General features: G+C 40.0%; 1 protein-coding gene across 1 annotated transcript in view; it reads left to right on the top strand.

Moving 5' to 3' along the window:
* Window positions 1-13,503: 13,503 nt before the first annotated feature.
* The window catches only part of LOC149231881 (cytochrome B561, amino-terminal protein), a 67,136-nt gene continuing 54,798 nt past the window's right edge, over window positions 13,504-25,841 (top strand). Inside the window, exons 1-6 of the mRNA XM_089379307.1 lie at window positions 13,504-13,872; window positions 16,378-16,433; window positions 16,545-17,575; window positions 17,680-17,878; window positions 18,183-18,368; window positions 18,480-18,856. Coding sequence (XP_089235433.1) covers window positions 13,700-13,872; window positions 16,378-16,433; window positions 16,545-17,575; window positions 17,680-17,878; window positions 18,183-18,368; window positions 18,480-18,856 — 2,022 coding nt within the window. The 5' untranslated portion in view covers window positions 13,504-13,699. The remainder of the gene's footprint in view (window positions 13,873-16,377; window positions 16,434-16,544; window positions 17,576-17,679; window positions 17,879-18,182; window positions 18,369-18,479; window positions 18,857-25,841) is intronic.

Genomic DNA, 25,841 nt, shown 5'->3' with positions numbered 1-25,841 from the left:
CAACTTGACAGGATGATGTAAAGATCAACTGACAAATATTGTCAAATGGAATTCTTCCTAGTTGAGAGGGAGTGTTAATTTTACAACTAGGGTCAAATTTCACATTGAACAACTAAGATGACCAAGATGATGCTTGCATTAAATTTCTCTTTACAATAGGACCAAAATCGACCTAAATATTACTCGATTCGGTTAAGCGGAAGTTAAGTTTTGAATTATTTTATTCATTCAATCATTATGGAATGGGTCAGCCCTTACCACTTCGGTAACTGCTTGGGTCAACCTCAACCCCAAGTAAACTCTCAAGAAAGCTTATAAAAGGAAGCGACCTCAAGCTCATTTGAACACACTCAATCAAGGCATGTTTCTATTCTTCTATTTGGCTCGCACAGGTTCATCAAAAGAAGTTCACATTGGGTCTGAAAGTATAGGCGAAAGGTTCGCTATGGGTTAGGGTTTTCTAGATCTTAGTCGTTGTCATAGAAAATAAGTTTTTTCTCCTTGGTTGTAGGCATAGAGTAGGCAAGAGAGCGACTTTGGCTCTCTAGTCGCTTAGAGACATTTCAGAGAGAGCGACTTTGGGTTCAGAGGCAGATCAGAAGGATCTGGTCCCTGGGAGTGACCCTGACAGTGCAATTGTTGGCATAGCTTAGTCAGAGTGCGACTTTAGTCCTCTGGCCACTTGCACAGTTTGTCAAGAAAGCAACTGTGGGTTTTTGCAGTTCGGTGCCGAGGTCGCACGCACAGAGACGTCCTACGAGTGACTCTGCAGTTACAGTCGCCCGCATAATGTATTCATGAGAGCGACCGTGAAGTTTTAGTCGCCCGCAGACGGTGTTAATGAGGGCGACTCAATTCAGATCTAGGATTTTAACATCTTGGCTTTACTATCTTCAGTGATTTGGTAGATCTGGGTTTCTCCGTTGTTATAACAGATCTGTATATCTGATTTATTGTTCTCTTTGCAAATCATATGTATTGGGTTCATTGTACTCACTGTTGAAATCTTTTTTTATGACAATCTACTAAAGAACAAAATTTGAAAGGGTTTCCCTCTTATGGGGTTTTTCCCTGGTCTTGGACCAATATTCTATCTCTTAAGGTTGTGTTGTTGTCTTCTATATCATTGTATATATTGTTCTTTCTTCAATTACATTTATGATTGGTTATATTGATAATAATTGGATGCACTGTTAATGAAAAGATAAATTGAGCTAAAGTATTGATACAAAATTGAACAATATGAAAATTTAACAATTTTAACCCGAGGCTATTACAAATCCCCCCCCCCTTAGGGGAACACCGTCCTCAGTGTTCTATGACACATACAATCAATAAGGCCGCTGAAAAGCAAAACATATTTCCCATGGAGCTTATAACTTAGCTCGATGAAATATTTACAATGATCAACCTATTGAAAAGCAAAGCAACATGACAAGCATAACAACATGACACCCATACCACTTATTGGAGCTTTATAACACAATTCGTTGAGGTATTTACAATAACAACCATACATAAATATGTACATATACCAAAATTCATTTTCCTTCACCAACAAATAATGAAGGATACATAGCCAACATCTGATCAACCATCTCCCATGTAGCATCATCAGGCCCAAAGTGCTTCCACTGCACTTTAACTTACTCGATTTATCAATTCTAGAGCATGAGTTCTTTCTGCTGCAAAATGCGCTAAGGTTCTGGTTGGAATTCTCCTTCTAGTTCCACTTGTAATAAAGACTAATCAATAACATGATCAACATCTTTTACATATCTCTTAAGCAATGAAACATGGAAAACATCATGGAATTTCACTGTCGGAGGCAATGCAAGTTTGTGGGCCACTGGTCCAATCCTCTCAAGGATCTCGAAAGGCTTGCAATACCGAGGTGCCAACTTCGCACATGACCAATCCTCAAGGAGCTCTTCTTAGGCTTGATGAGAAACTACACATGTTCCCCAACCTAAAACTCCTTAAATGTCATGTGCTGATTTGCATAACTTTTCTTCCTGTCCTATGTTGCCTTCAGATTCTGCTAGATAACTTACATTTCTTGTTCCATCTCTACCAACATATCTGGTCCTATCAACACTCTATTCACTAGATCACTCCAACTGATGGGAGTATTACAACTTCGTCCATAAAATGCCTCAAACAAAGTCATCCTCAGTGATTCTTGATACCCATTGTTGTAAGAAAACTCTACCAGTGGAAGGTACTCTTCCCACTTTTGTTGTTGATGCATAACATACATTCTCAACGTGTCCTCCAAAATCCTATTAACCCTCTTTGTTTTTCCATCTGTTTGTGGATGATAAGTTGTACTGAAGGCCAACCTTATACCTAAACCTGCAAATAACTCGTTCCAAAACTTGGAAATGAACTTAGAATCTTTGTCTAAAATAATCTTCTTTGGAACACCATGCAACCTCACTATCTACCTAATGAAGACCTGTGCTACATCACTAGTTGAATAAGTAGACTTCATTGGAATGAAGTGTGCTACTATGGTCAACTTGTCAACCACAACCATAATATAATCATGTTGTCTAGATGTCCTCGACAAACCTGCAATGAAATCCATGGAAATGACCTCCCATTTCCACTCTGGAATCAGAATCGGCTGTAGTAGACCACCTAGATGCTTACACTCTACTTTTACCTGTTTGTCGAAAATAACAACAAGAAATGTTAAAAATAACATCTATAATTTCTAATTTAAATTGTTCTTAATTAAATTGTAATTCTAATCTCATAGCAGCTTGTAGTAGTTAACTAATTTAATTTGACTTAGTTGGCTTAGGAAATTCGATATGGAAGTCTATCTAGATTCATGTAGAGTGATCCGTAAATTTGAGGGGCCTGGGTTGAGTTCTTTTGAGTTGTAATTAATTAACTAAGTCTAACTAAGTTATAGTCAATTAAACTAGTTCAAACAGTTGGAGGAACTAGTAGGAGGTTTAGTAGTGGGGAGCAGCTTCAGTGCTCCACCAGTTAACTGAAGATTCACTCATAAATAACTCATGCATTTCAGTTGAGAGGAAGACCCAGTTGAGGTTAGAGTTCAGGGACAGTGCACTATTAGTTGTATAATTTTCTGAGTTGTACAAATGGTGCATGCAATCAATTGAGGGCCTATGGATGGATTGCACAGTTATGAGTGGGGAATTCCATAATTAAATATGGGCTAATTCTCTCAAGAACTGTGCAAGGAAGTAGCGGCTTGACAAGTAGCAGATTTGGCTAAGTGTTGGCTTGAGCTGGTTTGTGGAGCAGAGAGATAGACTATACTTGTGTAGGAATTGTTCGGGGTTGAACAAGCATTGCATTTTCTTCTCAGATATTTTGGTTAATGCAATATAGATAGTCGAGGTTTTGAGTAGTTTCTTTTTCCAAAGAAATATTGTGTTATTTGCGATTGAAAGTATTCCTTTTTTGCTTATTGTTTTCATCGATCAATTTTGGTTTATGTTGAAGAGTAGAGTAGATTCTTCTCTTGTGTCTTAGCATATCACATAAGTTGTTGAATCTACAAGTGAAAATCTACATGGTATTAGAGTTGAAGACAATATAGAAGAGGAGAATTCGAGTTTGTTGTGCAGGTGAAATCGAATTTGCAATTCATACTTCAGAGTCAGCAAAATGTCATTCTACGGTTTGAGACTTTGAGTATGCCCTAGAGGGAACCTCGAATTACATAGCTTGCAAAAATAGGATGGAGGCAATGTTGGAAGATAAGAGGCTAAAGGAATTCATAGATAATGATATTCTAAAGCCTCCAATGTTGAATGCTAAAGTTCTGGCTGAATGGAGAAAGTGAGTGGCAAAGGCGAGAAGGATTATCCTAGAAGGAGTTCGAGATCATATTGTCTCGAATCTCCACGGCAAGGAAACTCCATTTGCAATTTGGAAGGCATTGACAGACCTATTTCAAAACAACAATGACCATAGGAAGTTGGCACTGAAGGACAAACTCAAAAAGATCAAGATGGAGAAGGGTGACTCAATTTCGAAGTACTTAACCAAGTTCACTCAATGTCGGGATGAGCTTGGAAGTGTCAGGATTACTGTTGTCGAAGATGATTTGGTGAGCCTAGCACTTCTAGGACTTCCCAAGAGTTGGCACAATTACCAGGATCCAGTTAATGGGAGGGAGAAGCTACCAGAGTGGGAGTGGTTGTGGTCTGACTTGGTACAAGGAGAGTTTCAGCGGAACACCAGAGATGGGACCTCATCCAAAGAAGTGGAAGAAGACTTTTCATTAGTCAGCAGAGAAAACAAAACCAAGGTAAATAAGTCCCAAGGCAAGGAAGGAGGTAAGAAGAAGGACTTTTCGAACATCAAGTGTTTTCACTATCACGAGTATGGGCACTATGCCACGAATTGCCCACAGAAGAAAGCACGTAAGAAGGAGTGTGCAATAGCAGCAACAGGGGAATATCTAGCTTCACAATTCAAACTTGATTTCACTCTCATTGCATGCATGGCCAACACTATAATGGGAAGCATGTTGAATCTCAACAACGATGCCTCGTTTCATATAACGGGGAATAGAGATCTCTTTAGTGATTTGGAGGAGAAAAACCTCAAGCAGAACATAGAGTTTAGAGATGATGGGAGGTATAACGCAACCGACATCAATACAATTACCTTTCAGAGGGAATTTGGCTCCCCTCTCAGAATCACAAATGTGATGTATGTTCCAGGACTAAAGAAGAATCTTGTTTCCATCACGGTATTGGAAGACCATGGCTACAATGTGATTTTTAGCAAAGGAAATGTTTTCCTTAGACACATCGCCACGGGACAAGTGAAACAGATCGGTGTGTGAGTCAAGAACCTATATGCATTTGAGGTAAAAGATGCATAAAAAGCCTTGAGGAGCAAGGCAAATGTTAGAGACTTGGTGGTTGAGAGCAAGCGTGAATTACCTTTCAACATGCAGCCTCAAATGCAGCTCGAGAAGTAGCCTCAACAAGTTGTGGAGCAGCCACGATTGGAGAAGCAGAGAGGAGACCGAGTGTAGATATCCACTCAAGTAGACACCTTCAATAGGGGGGAATTTTGAGCCAAGTGGGTAGAGGGAGCACATGCAACCATACCTCCTAATATGAGGTGGTCCGACGATGTGAAGTAATAGTCCCAAGAGTGCAAAAATTTGGGCAGGGTCCATTGAGATGTTTTGTCTCATGGATCATTACCTTGCTACGGGAGCCCACAATACACAGTAGTAGGATGGATCAATGGCAGTTGATGCAATCAGATGTCAGAGTGACAGAGGTAGAGACTAGCAGCAGTCAGATACTGGGGAGCACAGAGCAAAGTTGGCAGTAGTGCAGATGGCATAATGCAGAGTCAACAACAACACAGAGTTTCCAATAGATAGTGCAATAACTAATAGCAGTCATAGACTCTGCTGACAGATGCATCATACTGATTCAGTTTGGATGCTTTTTCAGTTTCAGAAGTTGCAGCAACAACAACACTAGAGAGAAGTGTTGCATGTAGAACATTCCAAAGGTACCAGATCGGGATAGAGTTGAATTCCTTTCTTGTTGAGAGAGACCGTTGAAAATAGCAACAAGAACTGTTAAAAATAACATCTAGAAATTTTAATTTAATTTTTCCTTGATTAAATTGGGAATTAAATTGTAATTTTATTCTCATAACAACTTGTAGCAGTTAACTAAGTTAATTTGACTTAGTTGGCTTAGGAAATTCGAGGTGGAATTCTATCTAGTGTCATGTAGAGTGATCCCTAAATTTTAGGGGCCCAAGTTGAGTTCTTTTGAGTTATAATTAATTAACTCAGCCTAACTAAGTTATAGTCAGTTAAACTAGTTCAAATAGTTGGAGGAACTAGTAGGAGGTCTAGTAGTGGGGAGCAACTTCACTGCTCCACCAGTTAATTGAAGATTCACTCATAAATAATTCATGCATGTCAGTTCAGAGGAAGACCCAGTTGAGATTAGAGTTCAGGGACAATGCACTATCGGTTGTATAATTTTCCAAGTTGTATAGATGGTGAATGCAATCATTTGAGGGAATATGGATGTATTATGCAGTTATGAGTGGGGAATTTCCAAATTAAATATGGGATAATTCTCTCAGGAATTGCGCAAGGAAGTAGGGGCTTGGTAGGCAACAAATTTGACTAAGTGTTGGCTTGAGCTAGTTTGTGAAGTAGAGAGATAGATTGTTCTTGTGTAGGAATTTTTCAAGGTTGAACAAGCATTATATTTTCTTCTCAGATCCTCTGGTTAATGTAATATAGATAGTCAGGGTTTTGAGTAGTTGCTTTCCCCAGAGAAATATTGTGGTATGTGCGATTGAAATTCTTCTTTTTGTGCTTATTGTTTTCATCAATCAATTTTGGTTTATGTTGAAGAGTAGAGTAGATTCTTGTCTTGTGTTTTAGCATATCACATAAGCTATTGAATATACAAGTAAAAATCTACATTGTTGACATTCCAAACATCTAGCCACAAACCCTGCCACTTTCTTCTTCAAATTCGGCCAATAGTAGAACTTTGTCACAATTGTCAATGTCTTTTGATATCTAGGGTGACGTTAATATGCCTTAACATTAAATTCCCTCAAGATAAGCTTCTTGAGCTCACTGTTGTTCAACACATATATCATGTCCCTAAATTTGACCAAACCATCCCCTGTGAGACAATAGTCCACATCCTGATCACTTGTACCCAACTGTTGTAACATGTGCCTAAGCTCCCTATACTTTTCATCCTATAAGATCTGATATTGTAAATACGTCCCATATGAACTCATAGTCGTAATGTGATTCACATGTTCTCTTCTACTAAGAGCGTCTGCAACCATGTTCTCTTTTCCTTTAATGTACTTGATCTTAAAGTCAAACTCATTGATCCTGGGAACCATCTTGCTTGCCTGGCATTCAGATTTGGTTGGTCAAACAAGTACCTCAGCCCACTATGATCACTCATCAGAATGAATCTCCTGCCAAGAAGATAATGCCTCCACATCTTCAATGCATGGACGATCATTACCAACTCAAGATCATGTGTCACATAGTTCTGCTCATGCTCATTCAATTTCCTTGATTTGTAGCATACCAGATGTCCCTCCTACATCAAAACTCCACCAAGTATTCTCTTGCAAGTATCTATACATACCACAAACTCTTTATCTGGATCTGTAATCTTTAAAACTGGAGCATTTGTCAGCAACTGCTTTAACTGCTCAAAACTTGTTGCACATTCCTTTTTCCATTCAAATTTATTTCATTTCCTCTACATTGATGTAATAGGATAGGCAATCTATGAGAAGTTCTTGATGAACCTCCTATAGTAACTTGCTAACCCCATGAATGATCTGACCTCATCCACATTCCTAATAGTTGTCCATTCCAAAATAGCTCTTATATTTTCTAGATTCATTGATATGCCTTCCTTGGAAACAACATGTCCCAAGTAATGTACCTCTGTCTGAAATAAACTACATTTACTAAGCTTGGCATACAACTAATGCTCTCTTAGCAGTCCCAATATTACTGCTAAGTTTTCAACATGCTCTTCCTAATTCTTAGAATATATCAATATATCATCAATGACTACAATCACAAACTTGTCTAGATAAGGACACAACACAATATTCATTAAGCACATGAAAGTAATTGGAGCATTAGTCAAACCAAAAGGAACTACAACAAAATCATAATGCCCATACCTGGTCCGGAAAGTAGTCTTGTAGATGTCTTCTTCTTTAATGCGTACTTGATGATATCCTGATCTCAAATCAATCTTTGAGAACAATGTTGCTCCCTTCAACTAGTCAAACAAATCATTAATCCATGGCAACGAATACCTGTTCTTAATCGTCACCTTGTTCAACTGCCCTGTAATCGATGCACAACTTGAGAGTACAACCCTTCTTCTTCACAAAGAACACCGGTGCACCCCAAGGTGATACACTTGGCCTAATGTATCCCCTATCAAGCATTTCCTTCAACTGCAACTTCAATTCCACTGACTCTGGAGTGCTCATCTTGTATGGTGCCTTTGATGTTGGTGTTGCCCCCAACACCAACTCAATAGAAAATTCCACTTCCCTGTGAGGAGGCAACTCTAAGATATTTGTTGGGAATACATCCTGAAACTGTTGCAAGATTGGGTGTCTCTTCAATACTTCAACATCCTCAACATCTTTACCTTTATCACTAGAAATATGCACTGTAAAAAACCCACACCCTTTCCCGCGACTGGGCTTTGCCTGCATAACTGTAACCATTCTAACTGATGTATCCTTCTTCTTACCCTACAAAGTTCTTTGTTCTCCATTATCATATATGCACTCAATATCCTTTTCATAACAATCCACCTTAGTCTTGTGAAGATACAACCAACCCATACCCATAAGCATATTGTATGTCCCAATGGAAGTACATTCAGATGCACTAACATAGGCATACCATTCAACTCAAATGCACAAGCTCTTACCCAATGATGAACTCTTTTCTTAGTACTTACAGCCAATTGCACTAACCAAGACTCTGCATGCACTTCTTTTCTCAAACCAAACTTATCCATCAGGTTAGTGTTAACAAAACTATAATTAGATCAAGGGTCAATCAAAATAGAAACAATTTGATCACAAAGCTTACTGTCCATCTTGATAATAGATGCCTGGTGATCTGCTTGTCTATTATCCAATGCTACAAAGATCTGAGGAATGCTTTGTCCAACATCCCCAACTGTCTGCACTTCCTATGCACTTTAGATATGAGGCCTACCACCCTGATATGATGGGAAATCCTTCTTGAGATGCTCCTTGCCACATATCCAACACTGCAATTGTCCTTTACCATCACCTTTGTTCTGCTACCCTCTAGGCTGTGACCCATGTCCCTTTCCAACTACATTAAACTTCTTGTAAGGAACAACATTCTCTTTCTCACCTGCATCCTGAGGTCTTGTTTGCTTCAGTGGCCATTTACCTTTAGCCTTGTCTTTCCCTTTCCAACCTTGTTGAGACTATGTCTTACGCTTTGATTGCTCATAACATTGTTTCAACTTCCCAGCTGCTTCTTTAAGCAACTGAGGCTCATCATACTCAATCCGATCTTTAAATGTTAATGGTAATCCACTAACAAATCTTTGAACTTTGGCCTTCTCATTTTTAAGATATGGTACATACCCCAATAACTCCAGGAACTTAGTTTTGTACTTGTCATTTGTCATTGATCCCATCTTTAGCTCATAAAACTCCTTAGCTTTATTGTCATAGTACCTCTTTGACAAGTACTTCTTCCTGAAAAGTCTCTTGAATTCATGCCAACTCAACTCCTCTGTCCTGATGTCTCTGACCCACTTCACATATTCCCACCAAATGTTTGCTTTCCCTTTGAGGCTGAAAATAACTATCCTAACCTTCATGTTTTCTGTGTAGTCATGCAACTCAAAGAATTTCTCCATCCCAAGCAACCATGCCTCTGCATCTCCCGGTTTCTTCAACTCTCCATAAAATGTAGGTGGCTTGGCTTTCTTGAACTCATTTGAAAAATATCCCTTGTCACTCCTCGTGTAAGGATGATAGCGATGATGACCATGATACATGTCTAAACTAGAACTAGAATAAAGCCCATGTCCACTGCCTCTCCTATCAGGTGTATCCAAGAATTTGCCATCTTTGACTGTATCATCCATGTCCGACCTGTGCCCATCATGAGATCTGTTACCATAGGCTCCATTAATTCTGTCCTTTTGTCCATGACTGATCCTAAGTGATACTTGTCTCCGCAAGTCTGACAAACTCTGAAGGATAACTACATTGACCTCTACTTGTTTATCTTGTGCCCTGGCAAGACTCTCTTGTGACTGAATGGTTTTGTCATTATATGCCTTGCAACTTCTTATTTATGCCTTCAAACTTCTTAAAGTGTTCGCTATGTGAGGGGAGTACTTATCACCATGCTTCTCATCTAATCTGTAAGGAGAGTCTCGTGAACTATAATCCACCATTTTGCTAGTCATATTTGATCCTCTTCTTCCTGCAAGTATACCATGTCAGATAACCAAACATAAACATAACCAACATACCTCAGTATAGTTCAAGGGAGGATATCTCGTCTGCAAGATCAACCAGATTGGCATGATACATGTATAATCATAATCATAACAATATATTGACATCATGCATGACAATAACAACTGCATACCATGGCCTCATGCACGACAACCATGGCCATAACAATACATTCATAACAACACATAAACACTGACATGCATAACAAATGCATATACAACTGACATGAATTCATGACAAACACATTCCAACAACAACATCATCAACTTCTACATGACAACACAATTGTAACAATGACTACCACCATGCATACATAACAAGCACATATACAACCTACATACATGCATGACAAACACATTCTACCCATCTAGTCCAAGGGTTGAACCATGCTCTGATACCACTCTATGGTATCAGATATTACCCAAATAGAGCGAAACCTACTCTGATACCACTCTGTAACACCCTCCTCCCACACTTACTCAAGTTCATCATTCCACTGGGGTAAATATGTGATGAAGTGTTACTATGATATGACTCAACCTCCTAGATACAGTTAAGGAAGTGGAATAGTCCAACCAAAACTTTATTGACCACCCTCATGGACTACATGACCCTCGGGAGCTGACCAACCACTCCAAGTACCCAACCCCTGAGTTAACTTGACTTTTTAATGATCTAGACTCTTGGTCGCTCCCATGACAAGGCAAAGCCAATGACTATAACCCTCTAGTTGCTCCCATGAGCTTGCTTCCAAATGACTGTAGACTTAATTACTCAGTTCTGTGCCAACGACCTCGAGATCTGAGCCATTTTTTCAGGGCTAGGATCTAAACCTCTACCTAGAAGTTGATAGAACTTTCCAAAATGATAAAACACATCAAGACAGAGATAGGTATACAAAATTTAATCAAGCACTTCACCTCACGAGGCCCAACCATGACAACCATTTCGTCAAACACATCATGAACATGTAATCTATAGGTTACAATTACATATCTGAACATAAGGGTCTCACACTTATTTGAGAATCGTCAAGAAGGCCCGATGCCTCTCACCATAGCTGCATTATCATCTAATAGGTCATGCATTCAGTAACCATTCATTTACTAATCAAAACATGAAGAGATCCACAACTAAATTTCTCATAAAATCATGCTTATAACCAATACATAACCATAATAATAACAATCACAGAACAACCATCAAGGCCACATAATAACAAGTATAAATACTCATGAAATATAAGGGGAAAAGCGAGCTCTTATTAACATATGCAAATCCAACCAAGTCGGGGACTTCCACGTACCACCCGACCATAGATTGGATTGAACCAAATCTTTCTTTTAGCTAATCACCCTAGTGCCATATTCCAAGCATGAATGCGAGACTCACAACAAAACAACTAGGGCACTCACAACAAAACAACTAGGGCTTCCTTAGACTTTACTGCATATCTTGCCATTACCAGTCAAGAGATTTCTAGGCATGAAACCCTCATCTATACAACTAGGCTTTACCACAATCCCACCATTACTGGTTAAGGGATTCATAGGCCCAAAAAAAGAAACATACACTACCAGGATTTACTACAATCCCGCCAAAACTAATCAAGGGATTACTAGGTCTGAACAAGCTTGGATGCCTCCAGATTTCTTCATCAATACCATGAGGAATTTTCCCATCTCCACCCTTAGGCTTTACCGTGTATCCCACCATTACCAGTCAAGGGATTCCTAGGCCTTTGGGAATTTTCTTGAGACCACCTCACTCGATTCCAAAACCATCCAGCAATCCAAAGCTAAACCAAATGAAAGAACCCCATCACACCATGGCTATCCGGAAATGGCAAGGCAAGGCTGAAACCACTGTCACACTTGGCAAAACCCATGCCAATGACAACAAGAGAACCAAATACACACATGCATGTACCATGCATGCCAAAACTAGCAAGGAAATCATACATGCAACTCGATACTTGCAAGTAATCCCGCTGTAGCCACTTGATCCAACTCTTCCTTGCTTGATCTTTGCTTCCTGTTGCTTCCTTGTCATTCCTTTCTCCATTGCTACAGTGCTCCAAGAATGCTCTAAGTGTGCAAGAGTATGAGTGAGAGAGAATAGAGAGAGAGCTCCAAAACTGAACTGACAAAAGCTTCTACTCACAGAAGCTGTGAATTGATTCTCATAAGCCTTTTTATTAATGAGACCTCTATTTTCTTCAATTTTCTCTATTTTCCTTCAATTTTCTCAAATTTTCTTCAATTTCTCCCTCACATGCAACATGTGACATTTCACCTTCCTTTTATCATATTTTCCATTATTTCATAAATAAAATGCCAATTAATGCCTCTTTGCCTTTTCAAAGTCTTTGCCATTGCCTTTACCAATTTCCCTTAGCCACAATAAACCAAATGAACACCCACCAGCATGTCTTGCCCAACATTAAGCTTGGAATATGTGTCCCACGACCTTGGTCTTATTTTTGCCTTTGTTAACTTTATTACATGAACTTTTAACTTGGGGCTGTTACAGGTTGGCCTCGGGTCCCAGACTTCTGATTGAACGCTTGAAGTGAATTCTCCCCACACATGCCACCAAGCTGCCAAAACCATCTCTTCTACTTTATCAATGCCCCAGTTTGGCCCTCCAAGGGAACTAAGCAAGAATTACCTCGCAAAACCCCGATTCTCATCTCCCAGGTGCAAACATAGTGCACGATGGCCATCAACGCTGCTATAGTACCCTGGAGAGCATTGCAAAACTTCCGCCACGTTTCTTTCCCACCTATGTACAAGCCACGTTCCAACATTACAAATGTCACGTGGGTGGGCCGTTAAAGCCATATGTCGCAAGATTGATCTGATCTGATATGACACCCCATTGATGAGTAATTATGTCTTTTTAATTAAATTGATTAATTTAAAAAATGTCATATGAAATAAGTTATAATTTTTTGCACGTGTTATTGATAAGCCACGACATTACCCTATAATATTGTCACAAAAACTATTTAAAAATTGAAAATATCCTTAATAAAATAAAAATAACTTTCCATAATTCAAAATCTTATTTCATATAAAATTATAATTTACTTAATTTTGATAATTTTCCAAAGTAAAAATAAATTTTCATAATTCAAAATCTTATTTCATGTAAATTATAATTTTATTAATTTTTTAAAATTTTAACCAATATATTGATTGATGCATATTCGTGATTTAATATTTACATCAATGTGTTAAAAAATTGTTAATTGAGTTATGATATGTAATTAAAAAGATATGATTGTTATCAGATTCAATTTCCACAACTAACTTAATAAACTATATTATAATATAGAAAATTTGAAATTCTTTTTACTAAGATATTTTCTTTTAATGAAATTTCGTTCCATAACTACTTTCCTCTTAAACCCTTAAACCCCGTGTCCAAGTCCAGCTCCTCAATCCCACATGACTACAGGCCAAACAGAAAGGCTCCCACATTTGGAAAACAAATAAAACCCTAGAGATCATTCGAATTCAAACGGGATTGAAGCTCCCTGGCATGGTAATGGCAGGGATGCTCATCTTCACCGTTTCCTAACACAAACACCATACTATTCAATTCAGAGTTCCAGACTTGCAGAGCCATGGCGAATCCCAAAACCCCGCCGAAAAATCAGTCGAAGTTTTCAGTCTATGTGAACCCAGCCATTTCCTCCGCATTATCAGCCAGAAGTCTCCGACCCTCCATGTTTGCCTTTGCTATCATTATCACCGTATGTCTTGCTTCTGCAGTCGCTATGTTGGGCCTTTTTGTATGGTAAGCTCTACGTTAAAAATAAATTCATAAACAGAGCATTTGATGTTTGTTTGAGTTTCAGATTTGGCTTAATTTCGCTGTTAAGTTTTCAGTAGTTCAAACTATTGCCGAGTTGCAAGTTTTAATCTCTGTTATTTTTATATTTGTATTTTTTTATATGCCTTATACACTTCCTGTAAAATGCCTTTCTTGTGCTTGGTTTTGAATTTAAAGCCTAGAAAACCAAGAATGAGATCTATGAAACTATGCGAAGAGTAAGTAATACGATGTTTTCTTCATGAAACTTTAGACAAGGATTTATCCCAGTTCTAAACCGTAGATAGGTTCTTTGGACGAGATGCAGCGGGCAAGAATTGCTTCTCAGATATTGAGTCTGCCGTTTCTTTGTCTTTTATTTTATTTTGAGGCAACACCTATCATAATCATCTTGTTAATCGTCAGTAACTCGATGGTGATTTTATTTTATTTTGAGGAAACACCTCACACAGATCATAACCATGTTGTTAATCCTCAGTAAAGCGACAGTGATGTTAGTTATTAGTGAAACCATACCAATTGAAATGACTTGTTGCATAACTATATTGTTAATTATCACTCAATGGACGGTACCATACCATTTGAAATGACTTGTTGCATAATTATGTTGTTATCTTGCGACAGTGATGTTAGTTATTAGTGAAACCATACCACTTGAAATGACTTGTTGCTTGTTAATTATCACTCAATGGACAGTACCATACCATTTTAAATGACTTGTTGCATAATTATGTTGTTATCATTACTCAATGGACAGAGTGATGCGAGTTATAAAACCATACCACTTAAAATGACCTATTGGTGATCCAAACAATATCAATAACAATTTTAATCCTATTTCAACATTTAAAAGACAATTAAAATGATGTCTGGTTTTTAAAATTCTGCAAATCTCATTAGGCACCTAAGTTTTTACCGTGACTTGGGAGTTCTGCACCATAAGCACCATTCTCACCGTGGTTTAGGAAATCAGTTAGGAAGTTCACTGTTTTCTAATTTGTTTTTCAGAATGAAATAAGTGTTGGTACTAATGTAAAATAAAACCATTACATCTTTCAAAATATTTGGGCAATATGTTCATCCAGAAAATCAGCCCAGTGTCATAGACAGCGAGAATGTCAAAATGATCCATAGCATCCCAGTAATCAGACATGTGTATCCACACATAGTAACAATTTAAGCATCATAGTGAGAGGACAAAACACGAAATTAGAGACCCAAATACATATGATTCAGGTTCAGAAAATATGTAGTAGGAGAATCAAAATAGTGCAGCATAGAGAACTTTGACTGTGCTGAGAAAGACACAAAGCCGATGAGACTTCCCATCATGGAAATGGGAGTGTGATATGGTCAATCTCCAGCAATATTTGAAAACCATCTTGTGGAGCCATGAGGCCAAGTTTGGACAAAGCATCCGCGGTGGAGTTGTGAATGCGTGGATGTGTTGTATAGAAATATCCTGAAAGGTGGTCATGAGATGCCCAATGTTCCCAAGCCATCCATGTAGGTGTGCTTGTTGTATGAATGATTTTCCCAGCACATGGTTAATAATGGCTTGTGTCCCCATATATGTTCAGTGTAGACATGTTCAAGAAATTTCCAAACCGTAATAATCCCTAGAGGGCCATCGCCTCCGCTTTCATGTGGAGTTGTGAATGCGGCGGATGTGTTATATAGAAATATCCTGAAAGGTGGTCATGAGATGCCCAATGTTCCCAAGCCATCCATGTAGGTGTGCTTGTTGTATGAATGATTTTCCCAGCACATGGTTAATAATGGCTTGTGAGTCCCCATATATGTTCAGTGTAGGCATGTTCAAGAAATTTGCAAACCGAAATAATCCCTAGAGGGCCATCGCCTCCGTTTTCATGTTGGTTCCACTAAAACCCCTATTGTATCTTGTATTGTTGATCTGCATCTACACAGATCCAGAAACTGCAGCCGCAAATACCACCATGTTGTTCCGCTCCATCAAAGTAACCAGCCGGATATGAAATAATCGGTCCCAAAGTGTATCGTGTATCTGGGGCTCGATCAGGCCCAGGTTGTTGTGACAGCAGAGGCCGCATCCAGTCATCATGGTCTATACGTTAAGAGTTATTCTCATACCGGTCCTGATGACCTGGATCATTTTCATTTTGTTTTTGTAGTAATGCCAGCTTACCATGGCATTAAATATTAATCTTGTGCTTCTGTTTCCAAAAACAATTCATGATAGAGTAGTTTAAATTTTAGATTGGTAGCATAATCTGATGACCAAGGACCATACTACTGTAGGACTCAGTATCTACTTACACATGAGCCCAAACCACGTAATTGAGAAAGTTTTTCTATTTTTAGTTCCTAGGTTACATCCAGGGAGAACTCTGCATGTGAACAAAGCTCCTGTTGCCTATAGACTGTTCTTAAATGTTGGTAAGTTTTCAAGTGTTTCTGTGACAAAGTGCTTTTCATAAATTGTTGCAGGGAACAAACGGTTGTTGAACTGGTAGCAGCTATAGGAATCCTACAATACATTGCTTGTAAGTTTACTGTTTGGGCTTCCTATCTTCTAGCTTTTAAACTTTTTCGGGGTTAATAGACTGGATTGTAAGTTGGAATATGACTAGTATTGTTCGTTGTTCTAAGTGCAGATGGGGTTGTCAAGGTGCTACAGATAATAGTAGGGTTGGTGTTCCTGGCAGGTATTTTGGCTCTCTTAAAAGCGTTGTCCTTGCAGCGAATGGCAGATTTAAATGGTTTGGATGTTTTTCAAACCCCTCCTCGAGATTCAGCAACAAGATCAACACCAAACAAACCTGCAACAAGATCAACACCAAACAAACCTACACCAACATCTGGTTTCACAGAACATCAACAAGAACTTCTGGGTTTACGGAAGAGGAATGTTGAGCAGGGAAATACAGACACCCCTTCAAATATTGGTAGTAGACAGCAGCCACAAAGATCAAAGAAATCATCAACTCCATCTCCCTCACCTCTATTAGCACCTGTACATCAATTGGCTTCTAAAAGTTCTCGTGGACCGGGGCCTGGTCAATCTCAATGGTCTGGATTGGAGAGGCGAGATGTGGGTGTCAGCAACATTTCCCCATTCACTATTCCAGTTGCAAATAGGTCGCCAGGGTCTCAAGGTACTCCATCCCTTCCAGGATCGCAAGTACCAGGCCAAAACACATCCCCTTGGGACAGGCAATTTTCAACACCATGGTCTAAACCAAGGCCTAGTCTTACAAAGGAGGAAATACCGACGGAAGAAAAGCTTGAAGAGTTTCTGGCAGATGTGGAAGAAAAAATGTCAGAGTCTGCGTCAAAGGCAACAACACCTTCAAACCAAGGTCTTACAACGCCATCACCAAGCCTTCATGGAATAGGTGGCAGCACTCCAAGTCCTGTTCCAAATTCAGGATCTTTCTCTGGCACTCCAAGAAACACCTCCCTGCGGACAGTTAGGATGTCTCCAAGCTCACAAAAGTTTAGTACACCACCTAAAAAGGGAGACGGTGACCTCCCCCCTCCAATGTCATTGGAGCAATCCATGGAAGCCTTTCAAAACTTGGGTGTTTACCCTCATATTGAACAATGGAGCGATCGGCTAAGGCAGTGGTTCTCTGAAGTTTTGCTTAATCCTCTTGTTCAAAAAATTGAAACTAGTCATATCCAGGTAATAGATTGCTCAAAATAGACTTAGTCCCAAATGTGTAAGATTTTAATTTTTTACATATCAAATTTGATTTTGAATATTGATTTGTGTTCTTTCCAAGATAGGTCATGCAAGCAGCAGCAAAGCTTGGGATTTCTATCACCATAACACAAGTAGGTAGTAATGTACCAGATTCTGGAGTCTCTTCTGCCACTTCATCTGATAATGCTGCTAACGAGTGGCAGACAACATTTACCCTTGATGAGGATGGAGTTCTTCATCAGTTGCGTGCTACTCTCATACAAGCACGGGATGCTCCTCCTAGTAAGTTCCATTACTTAAAAGTGTTTGGTGCAGATTTTATGTTGTTAAAAGGTTGAGCACTGCGTTATAACTATAAGTTATTTAAAACCTCAACGTTTCTATCTCTGATGAGTTCTTTAGAAGCTCAACATTTCATTCCCTGATGTTGGGCCATTTTTGGGCTTAAAATGTTGAGGTTTCAAAGAAATAATGCAGTGCTCTGCCTTTTAACAAGTTTTCTGTTTGACATATTTGAAGGCTTCCTGAACAAATTGTATTCTTCGTATCTATAATTATTGTTTGTTGCCTTCTATCTTGAATGTAGCTCCACAGCCATCTTTGCTGGGCCTTCAACCTCCGAAAGAGAAACCTTTCAATCCTCTTATTCAAGAATGTTTGGATGTCGTGACTGAGCATCAGAGGCTGCGTGCATTGATGAAAGGAGAGTGGGTTAAGGGGTTGTTACCCCAGAGCAGTGTTCGTGCAGATTACACAGTACAACGGATCAAAGGTAAAACATATTTAGGAGTGATTTTGAGTAATACCAGTCTGGCTTGCTGACTTGCTCAATCAAGTGGTAACTTCCAAAGTATAGTTCTAATTTGTATGGGGAAATGTGCAGAACTTGCAGAAGGAACGTGTGTGAAGAAGTACGAGTTTGAGGGAAGAGGGGAATTTTATGACAAAGTAAACAAAAGATGGACTCTGGAACTGCCTACAGATTCACATCTTCTACTGTATCTTTTTTGTGCACTTTTGGAGCATCCGCAGTGGATGCTGCATGTGGAACCTACTTCTTATCCGAGTACACAGTCGAGCAATAATCCTTTATTTGTTGGTATCCTGCCCCCCAGAGAAAGATTTCCGGAGAAGTATGTTGCGGTTTTGTCCTCTGTTCCTACTGTTTTGCACCCTGGAGCATGTGTACTAGTAGTGGGAAAGCAGAGTCCCCCTGTTTTTGCACTCTACTGGGATAAAAAGCTGCAGTTTTCTCTTCAGGTACGTTGACCAAAACTGATTTATCTGCTTTGAATGAGATCATTTAGCTCGCATATAATTGGAATCATTATCTAGAAGATACAGGAAAGTTTTCACGTATGAAAGAAATCTAGTTACAATTACAGAAAAGCACTAGTTAGCAGATAAAGTGCTGGGACAGCTTTAATACTATAGAAATATTTAATCTGGTATGATAATGAAAGAGTTAAACAGGATACAGGCCCTTGAATGCAGTTCAATAACACCCCTATAGCAGGATTAGTCAATTGTACTTGGATTTGTCCATCAATCCTGTGACTAAGATCGTGTTTATTTAATTGATTAGCACTGTTGGTAGTGGCATATTGCATGTTTTATGTCTACCTGAATACAGAGTATGGTTTCATGTCTATGGTCCTTTAATTGCCATGGACATTTGATAAACCAGCATATATCCATCTTAACTCCGGATCTACCTGTAACACCTCCCCCCTTTTTTATTTAAGTCTAGGTGTATCGAATGGCTTAGTCCTCTCTACCTGGGGTGCTCACCCTGCCACACCATTCCTTGAAGGACTAGAGGTGTTAAACATTCTGAGTCTGTGAAGACTGAGCTAGTGAGCCAGTGTGATGTGCCATGGGTGCCTTCCTGTCCCATAGGTAATGGCACTGAATGTCAAATAGTGATGACCTTGTTTAATCTGTGGAGGGCACACTGCATACTAACAACTTTCCCCCCACCTACAGAGAGGTATTATCAGCTCTCCCTCTGTATACTGAACAGAGACGTTCTTTAAGCAAGGAGATTGGTTTATAACGCAGATCGTAGTTGGTCATTATGGATGCCATTCATTTTCATATGATGTCACGGGGACTGCTCTGAAATCTATGTGAAGTATAATTTGTTTCCTAGTGTGTATATGTTTTGTGTAGCAGCACTGAAACTCTTGAGCATGGCCTTAGGAACCCTTTTCTGGGTCTAACAGGGCTGTATGGCAAGCCCTCCCCTGTAATCTAAAACCTTTGCTATGAGTTTCTCTCCGGTCTCCAAGTGTATCTATTCAGCAATTCTATCAGTGTGGTGGTCCATCTTATACACCATCATTGTAGAATTGTTCTTCATAACCTCATCATCCTCAGACTCTAACTACTCAATCTGTTGTGATGACTCTATTTGCTAATGGCAGAGCCCCTTTTGTGGCAACCTAACTTTGTAGGCTCAATTATGATGACGGTGGAGTTAGTTTGTTTGTAAAAATTTGGTTTCTAGCATCCACATTGTGGATATGGCTAAAACATCGACCAAACCCCCTCCTTATTGGAAGAGACTATGCCACAGACTTCACCTCTAATACATGAACAATTTGATTTCTGAAGGAATGTGAAACATCAGCAATATATGCATCATTAACCAGCTATCTTTCCTATTCAAAGGGTCGCATTTCTTATGAACGACATTCATATTACCAGTGCAACTGGACTTGAACTTAAGAGATTTACCATTTGCATATTTTATGGCTAGAAAATGAGGTTCACAAGTTGCTATAGATTGTGTTATAATCATAGATAGGATAAGTTGAAACAGAGTAGAATTAAACCAATTGCATGCCCTGTGATGAGATAATATGCACAACACATTATTAGCTTGTTATTGAACATGGAGCTGGAGTAATTGTCAACTGCCATAGGCTTCAGATGGATTTCTTGTATGTGTAAGTGTTAAATTATGGTATGTTCTATGCTTAAGAGCAATTTACTTCAAATTTTCTTATTAGTCCAATATCAATTTCCAGAATAGCAATCACATCAGCATGATAGTAAAATGCAGATAGAACATAAATGTAAACAGTAGAAGACAAGCCAAGACAAGAGGACACAAGATGTGGCACCAGCCAGGGACAAACCCCAATGCGGGGAAACCCTTGATCAATTCTTCTTATATTCTTCAATAATTCAGCAGAGAGAGAGTACAATTACACAAATCTGTAATTTTATGACAGCTGCAACAAAACCCTAACCAGCAAAGTCAAGGCTGGTCAAACAGGTCAGAATTGACCTCAAGTCAACCTCAGTCAACTCGGCCTCCAACAACAAGAATATACAGCCCAAAACAGTCCGAAATGATGGTCAAACTGCAGTCAACGCAGGGACAGGTCTGTGGTCAACCCTTGACAGTCAACGCTGGTCAAAGGGTGGTCAAACAGAGGTCCGAATTGCTGATCAGAAATGCGGCTAGCCTAGGAGAGGCTGCCCAACCCAAAGCGCAGTCAAAGATGTCCCCATGCTGGTCAATGCTGCCAAGAATCAGTCTTCCTGCACCTCGGTCAACCCAAGTCAATGCTGCCCTAATCTGCGTCCTCCTTCTTCCAGCCACACGTGTGAGAGATCTGCTTCTCTCATGCGTAGGAGAGAGAAAAGAATGAGTGATGAGATGAGTGGAATAATCCCACAAGGTCTCATCCTTTTATATGAAATGATGAGGATAAGTTGGGGGCGAAAAGTCACTGTTTTGCTTGCTGGCCGACCTTGTCAAGAATACAAAGAAATTCATATCTCCATGAATACATTTTGCAATCGGATGATCGTTAGATCAATCCTACACCTCTCGGAGAGAGGAATCCAAGAAAAATATCAGCTGCCATAAATAAGGTGACCCACATGTAGTTTGGCCCTAGTTGACAATTTTAACACTCCCTCTCAACTAGGGAGAACTCCATTTGCTAATCCACTTGACTGTCGGTACTATCTCTGCCATCAATGCAGTGCTCTGCATTGCTCTGCTCTGCTGAACTATGAAGAAGAAGAAGTGATCGAGAATGTATCATACCATCCTCTATTGACGCGAAGTCAGTCCTAGATAAAAGAGAGTGTCTAATAGCACTCTTATTGACTTGAAGTCAGTCCCAAATAGAGAGAGTGTCTCATATCACTCTTACTGACCCGAAGTCAGTTCCAATTGATCCCAGATCAATATCATCCTAGCATAGGGAGTACGGTAGTTACACGATGCGTCCATCGGTACTACTATGGTCCCTATCCTCATTTCCCTACTCATTGGCCAAATGAGAGGTACTTCCTATGAGTCCCAGACTACATGGGTAGCATGTCTCAGCAGGAGAAGGATGAACCACTCATCTTGCCTATATGTCGCCACGGGGTAACACAAGGGAAGGTTGAACCACTCACCTCGTACACAACAAACCACTAGGGGAAGGCTAAACCACTCACCCTCTGGTTGCTCATTGCTCCAAGAAGTACACCAAGCCCCCCGGAGCTCCCAGAGCTCAATGTACATATCATACAAGACCCTCACAAGAGGGTCTCCCCACGACTCCTAGTCGTTCTCGGAAAGTCAAGAATTTTACCTTTCCCAGGGGCTTTGTCAGAATGTCAGTGACCTGCTCATTAGTCCCAATATGATGGAGCCTTATTTCTCCTCGTTGTACCATATCTCGCATAAAGTGGTACTTGATATTGATGTGCTTGGAGCAATCTTTAAATACGAGATTCTCTGATAAACGAATCCCACTTTGGTTGTCGCAGAAGATCACGGTAGTATCCAGTGTATGTCCAAACAGCTCACTAAAGAGCTTCCTCAACCAGACAACTTCACAGGAGATCATACTCACAACGATATATTCGGCCTCAGTGGTGCTCAAAGCCACCAACTTTTGCTTCCTACTCATCCAGGATATCGAAGCAGAACCCAAAGAGAAACAACACCCAAAAGTGCTCTTTCGGTCCACCACACTGCCTGCCCAATCAACATCGGAATAACCATGTAGCCTCACATCTCCGGTAGTGTATCTTAGTCCATGAGTGATTGTGCCTCGAAGACATCTTAGAAGATTCTTGGCACCAATCTAATGTGAGTGATGAGGCTCAACCATATATTGGATCAATGTGTTGACTGCAAAACATATATCTGGACAGGAGTTCACCAAGAATATCAGTGCTCCTATGAGTTGATGATACTTAGAAGCATTTCCCAATATAGGTCCGGTAGCGCTACCGCATAACTTCTTGAAGTTAAGCTCCATCGGGGTAGTCACGGGCTTGCAGTCCACCATCCCAAATCTTTCCAATATCTTCACCATATATTTTTCTTGAGATAGGAAAATATCTCCTGGCTTTTGCTAGACCTCCAACCCTAGGAAGTAGTGCATCAGTCCTAGGTCCTTCATCTCAAATTCAGAAGCCAACTCCCTCTTGCATTTGTGAATGAGAGGGCTTGTACCAATCAGAAAGAAGTCATCAACATACATCACCAGTATGAGAGGCTTATCATCTTCAACTCTAAAGTAAAGGTTCGGATCGGCTTCAATCCTACTTAATCCCAACATCATCAAATAGCTATCGATCCTCTCATACCAAGCTCGGGGTGCTTGCCTCAACCCATAGAGAGCTTTCTTCAACTTGCATACATGAGATTCACGATTATGAATCTCAAACCCCTCGGGTTGTTCCACATAGACTTCCTCTTTAATCGAACCATGCAAGAATGCGGTCTTGACATCCATCTGATGTAGGTTCCATCCTTGTGAAGCAGCAAGGGCTATGATCAAGCGAATGGTGGTGTATCGGGCAACTGGTGTAGATATCTCATTGTAATCCACACCTTCCTTTTGAGAGAAGCCTCGAGCAATAAAGTGAGCTTTGTACTGTTCAACACTCCCATAAGCTCCATGCTTGATTTTGTAAAGCCATTTCGAGGTGACAAATGATTTTTCCTGGGGTCTAGGAACCACATCCCAGACATCATTCTTCATGATGGACTCGTATTCTTCATTCATAGCATCCTTCCATACTTGATGCTTCATAGCTTCTTCGAACGATGTAGGCTCGTTCTGAATGATGGTGCTCATAATGGTCAAGTATCCCTGATCTCTGGTCGGCTTCTTGCTTTCACGGAAAGTCCCTCTGGGTGCAATATATCTCTTGGGATCTTCAAGAGTCTCCCTAAGCCATGAGGGCCTCTTTTTAGAGGAGGAGGGTTCTTGAGGAGGAGGATCAATAGGATCCATAGGTTATTCAACATCTGACATCGTTTCATCTTCTTTTTCATCTAGATTCCTGGTGTCAGCTTCTTTATCCTTCCTTGGAATAGGAAGATTGTTAACCTTGCTAAGATCCATATCTTCATCAAAGGTGACATCATGACTTATCTCGACTTCCCTTTGACCAGCCACATAAATTCTATAGCCCTTAGTATTTTCGCTATAGCCCACAAAGATTCATTTCTTTCCGGATGCACCCAATTTGTTTCTTTTCTCTTTCGGCACATGAAAATATACGGGACTTCCAAAAATTCTAAAGTGAGAGACATCAGGTTTCTTAACAGTGAACATTTATTCGGGAGTCTGAGTTCAATGCTGATGAGGGCATCGATTTTGAACATATACAGGCGGTATTCGCAGCTTTGGCCCATAGAAACTTCAAAAGCCTTTGATCATGGAGCATGGCATGGACAACTTCCACAATCCTACTATTCTTTCTTTCAGCCACACCATTCTGCTCAGGAGTGTATGGTGTTGTGGTCTCCCTCTTAATGCCAACTTCTTTGCAAAAGTCACGGAACTCATTGGATTCATACTCGGCCCCATTATCAGTCCTTAAGATCTTAATTCTCTTCTCGGTTTGATTTTCGAGCAAGGCTTTGAAGTGACAGAACCAGGTGAACACTTCATCCTTCTTTTTCAAGAAGTAGGTCCAAGTCTTGTGAGAATAATCATATGTAAAAGTGAGATAATATAGATATCCTCCCAAAGAGTTTATGGGCATCTTACCAGATATGTTGGAGTGGACCAACTGCGATATATCTGTAGACTTGTTATGGCTTGAGGGGAATGGTCCCCTTTTAAGCTTTCCTTCGGCACATCTCGGTCGTACACCTTCATGCTCTACTTTGAACTCGGGCATCCCTGTTACCATCTGTCTCACATCGGGTAGAGCCTTACAATGAAGGTGGGCAAACCTTCGGTGCCATAGTTCGGATTGTAGAGATGTGTCACAAGACATGACCCCTAGTGGACTTCCTCCAACTTGATATAAAGAGTCAACCCGGAATCCAAGAGTAAAAGCACCTTTAAAATTCTTTTTCCAAAGACGTACCTTTCCATCGATAAATGCCACCTTGTAGCCTTTGTCTTCCATTGCCGAAATGGACACCAGGTTCTTCTTGAGATCATGTACATATAAGACTTCTTGTAAATGGATTGTGTTACCCTGATTCAATTGAAGGGTAACTTTCCCTACACCATTTACGGGATAGGTGGAATTGTGTCCAAGAATAATCTCCAAGTTTGTCTCCTTCTCTATAAGATTAGAGAGAGCTTCCTTGTAACCAATGAAGTGCCTTGAGGCACCACTATTAATAAGCCAATTTCCCAACGAGCCCGGAGGAGAGGTAGTGGAGTGGTCCGATATCAGATAATACTCATCTTGCTTATTGTTAACAACATTTGATTCATACTTGGAGTTTCTTGCTTTCTTGGAGGGTTGACCATTTCCTTGATTTCTCGCATTCTTCTTTCCTTTGCCATTGAACTTGCCATTCCTTTGATTGTTGTTGTTGAAGTTGCCCTTGGAGTGATTTTGATCATCATCATGTGATGTGTCCTTTCCATTTGGACACTCCCTTGCATAGTGGCCAAATTTATTGCAAACAAAGCATATTCCTTTCCTTCCACCCTTCGATCTGGGCTTTCCTTTGAAATGACCTTTAGACCCAGAATTATTTCTCCTTTTGGCATGAGAGGAGAAAGCAGTGGGATTGCCTTTGTTTGAAGGCAGTTCTTGCTCCACCATCCTTGTCTCTTCTTGAATGCATCTTGACATCAATTCTTCAAACCTCGAAATTTGATCATTGTTGAGAAGAGTGGTTTTAAATATATACCATTCGGATGGGAGCCCTCCAAGGGTAGTGATAGTTAGTTCCCTGTCAGGAATGACTTCTCCAATCGATAGAAGATCATTCTTGATCTCAATGATCCTTAAGAAGTAGGAC

This window comes from Pinus tabuliformis, chromosome J (assembly GCF_031772625.1).
Source record: "Pinus tabuliformis cultivar Carrire ecotype Pingquan chromosome J, CPIR1, whole genome shotgun sequence".
NCBI classification, from domain to species: Eukaryota; Viridiplantae; Streptophyta; class Pinopsida; order Pinales; family Pinaceae; genus Pinus; species Pinus tabuliformis.
This window is presented reverse-complemented; position numbering and strand designations above follow the sequence as displayed.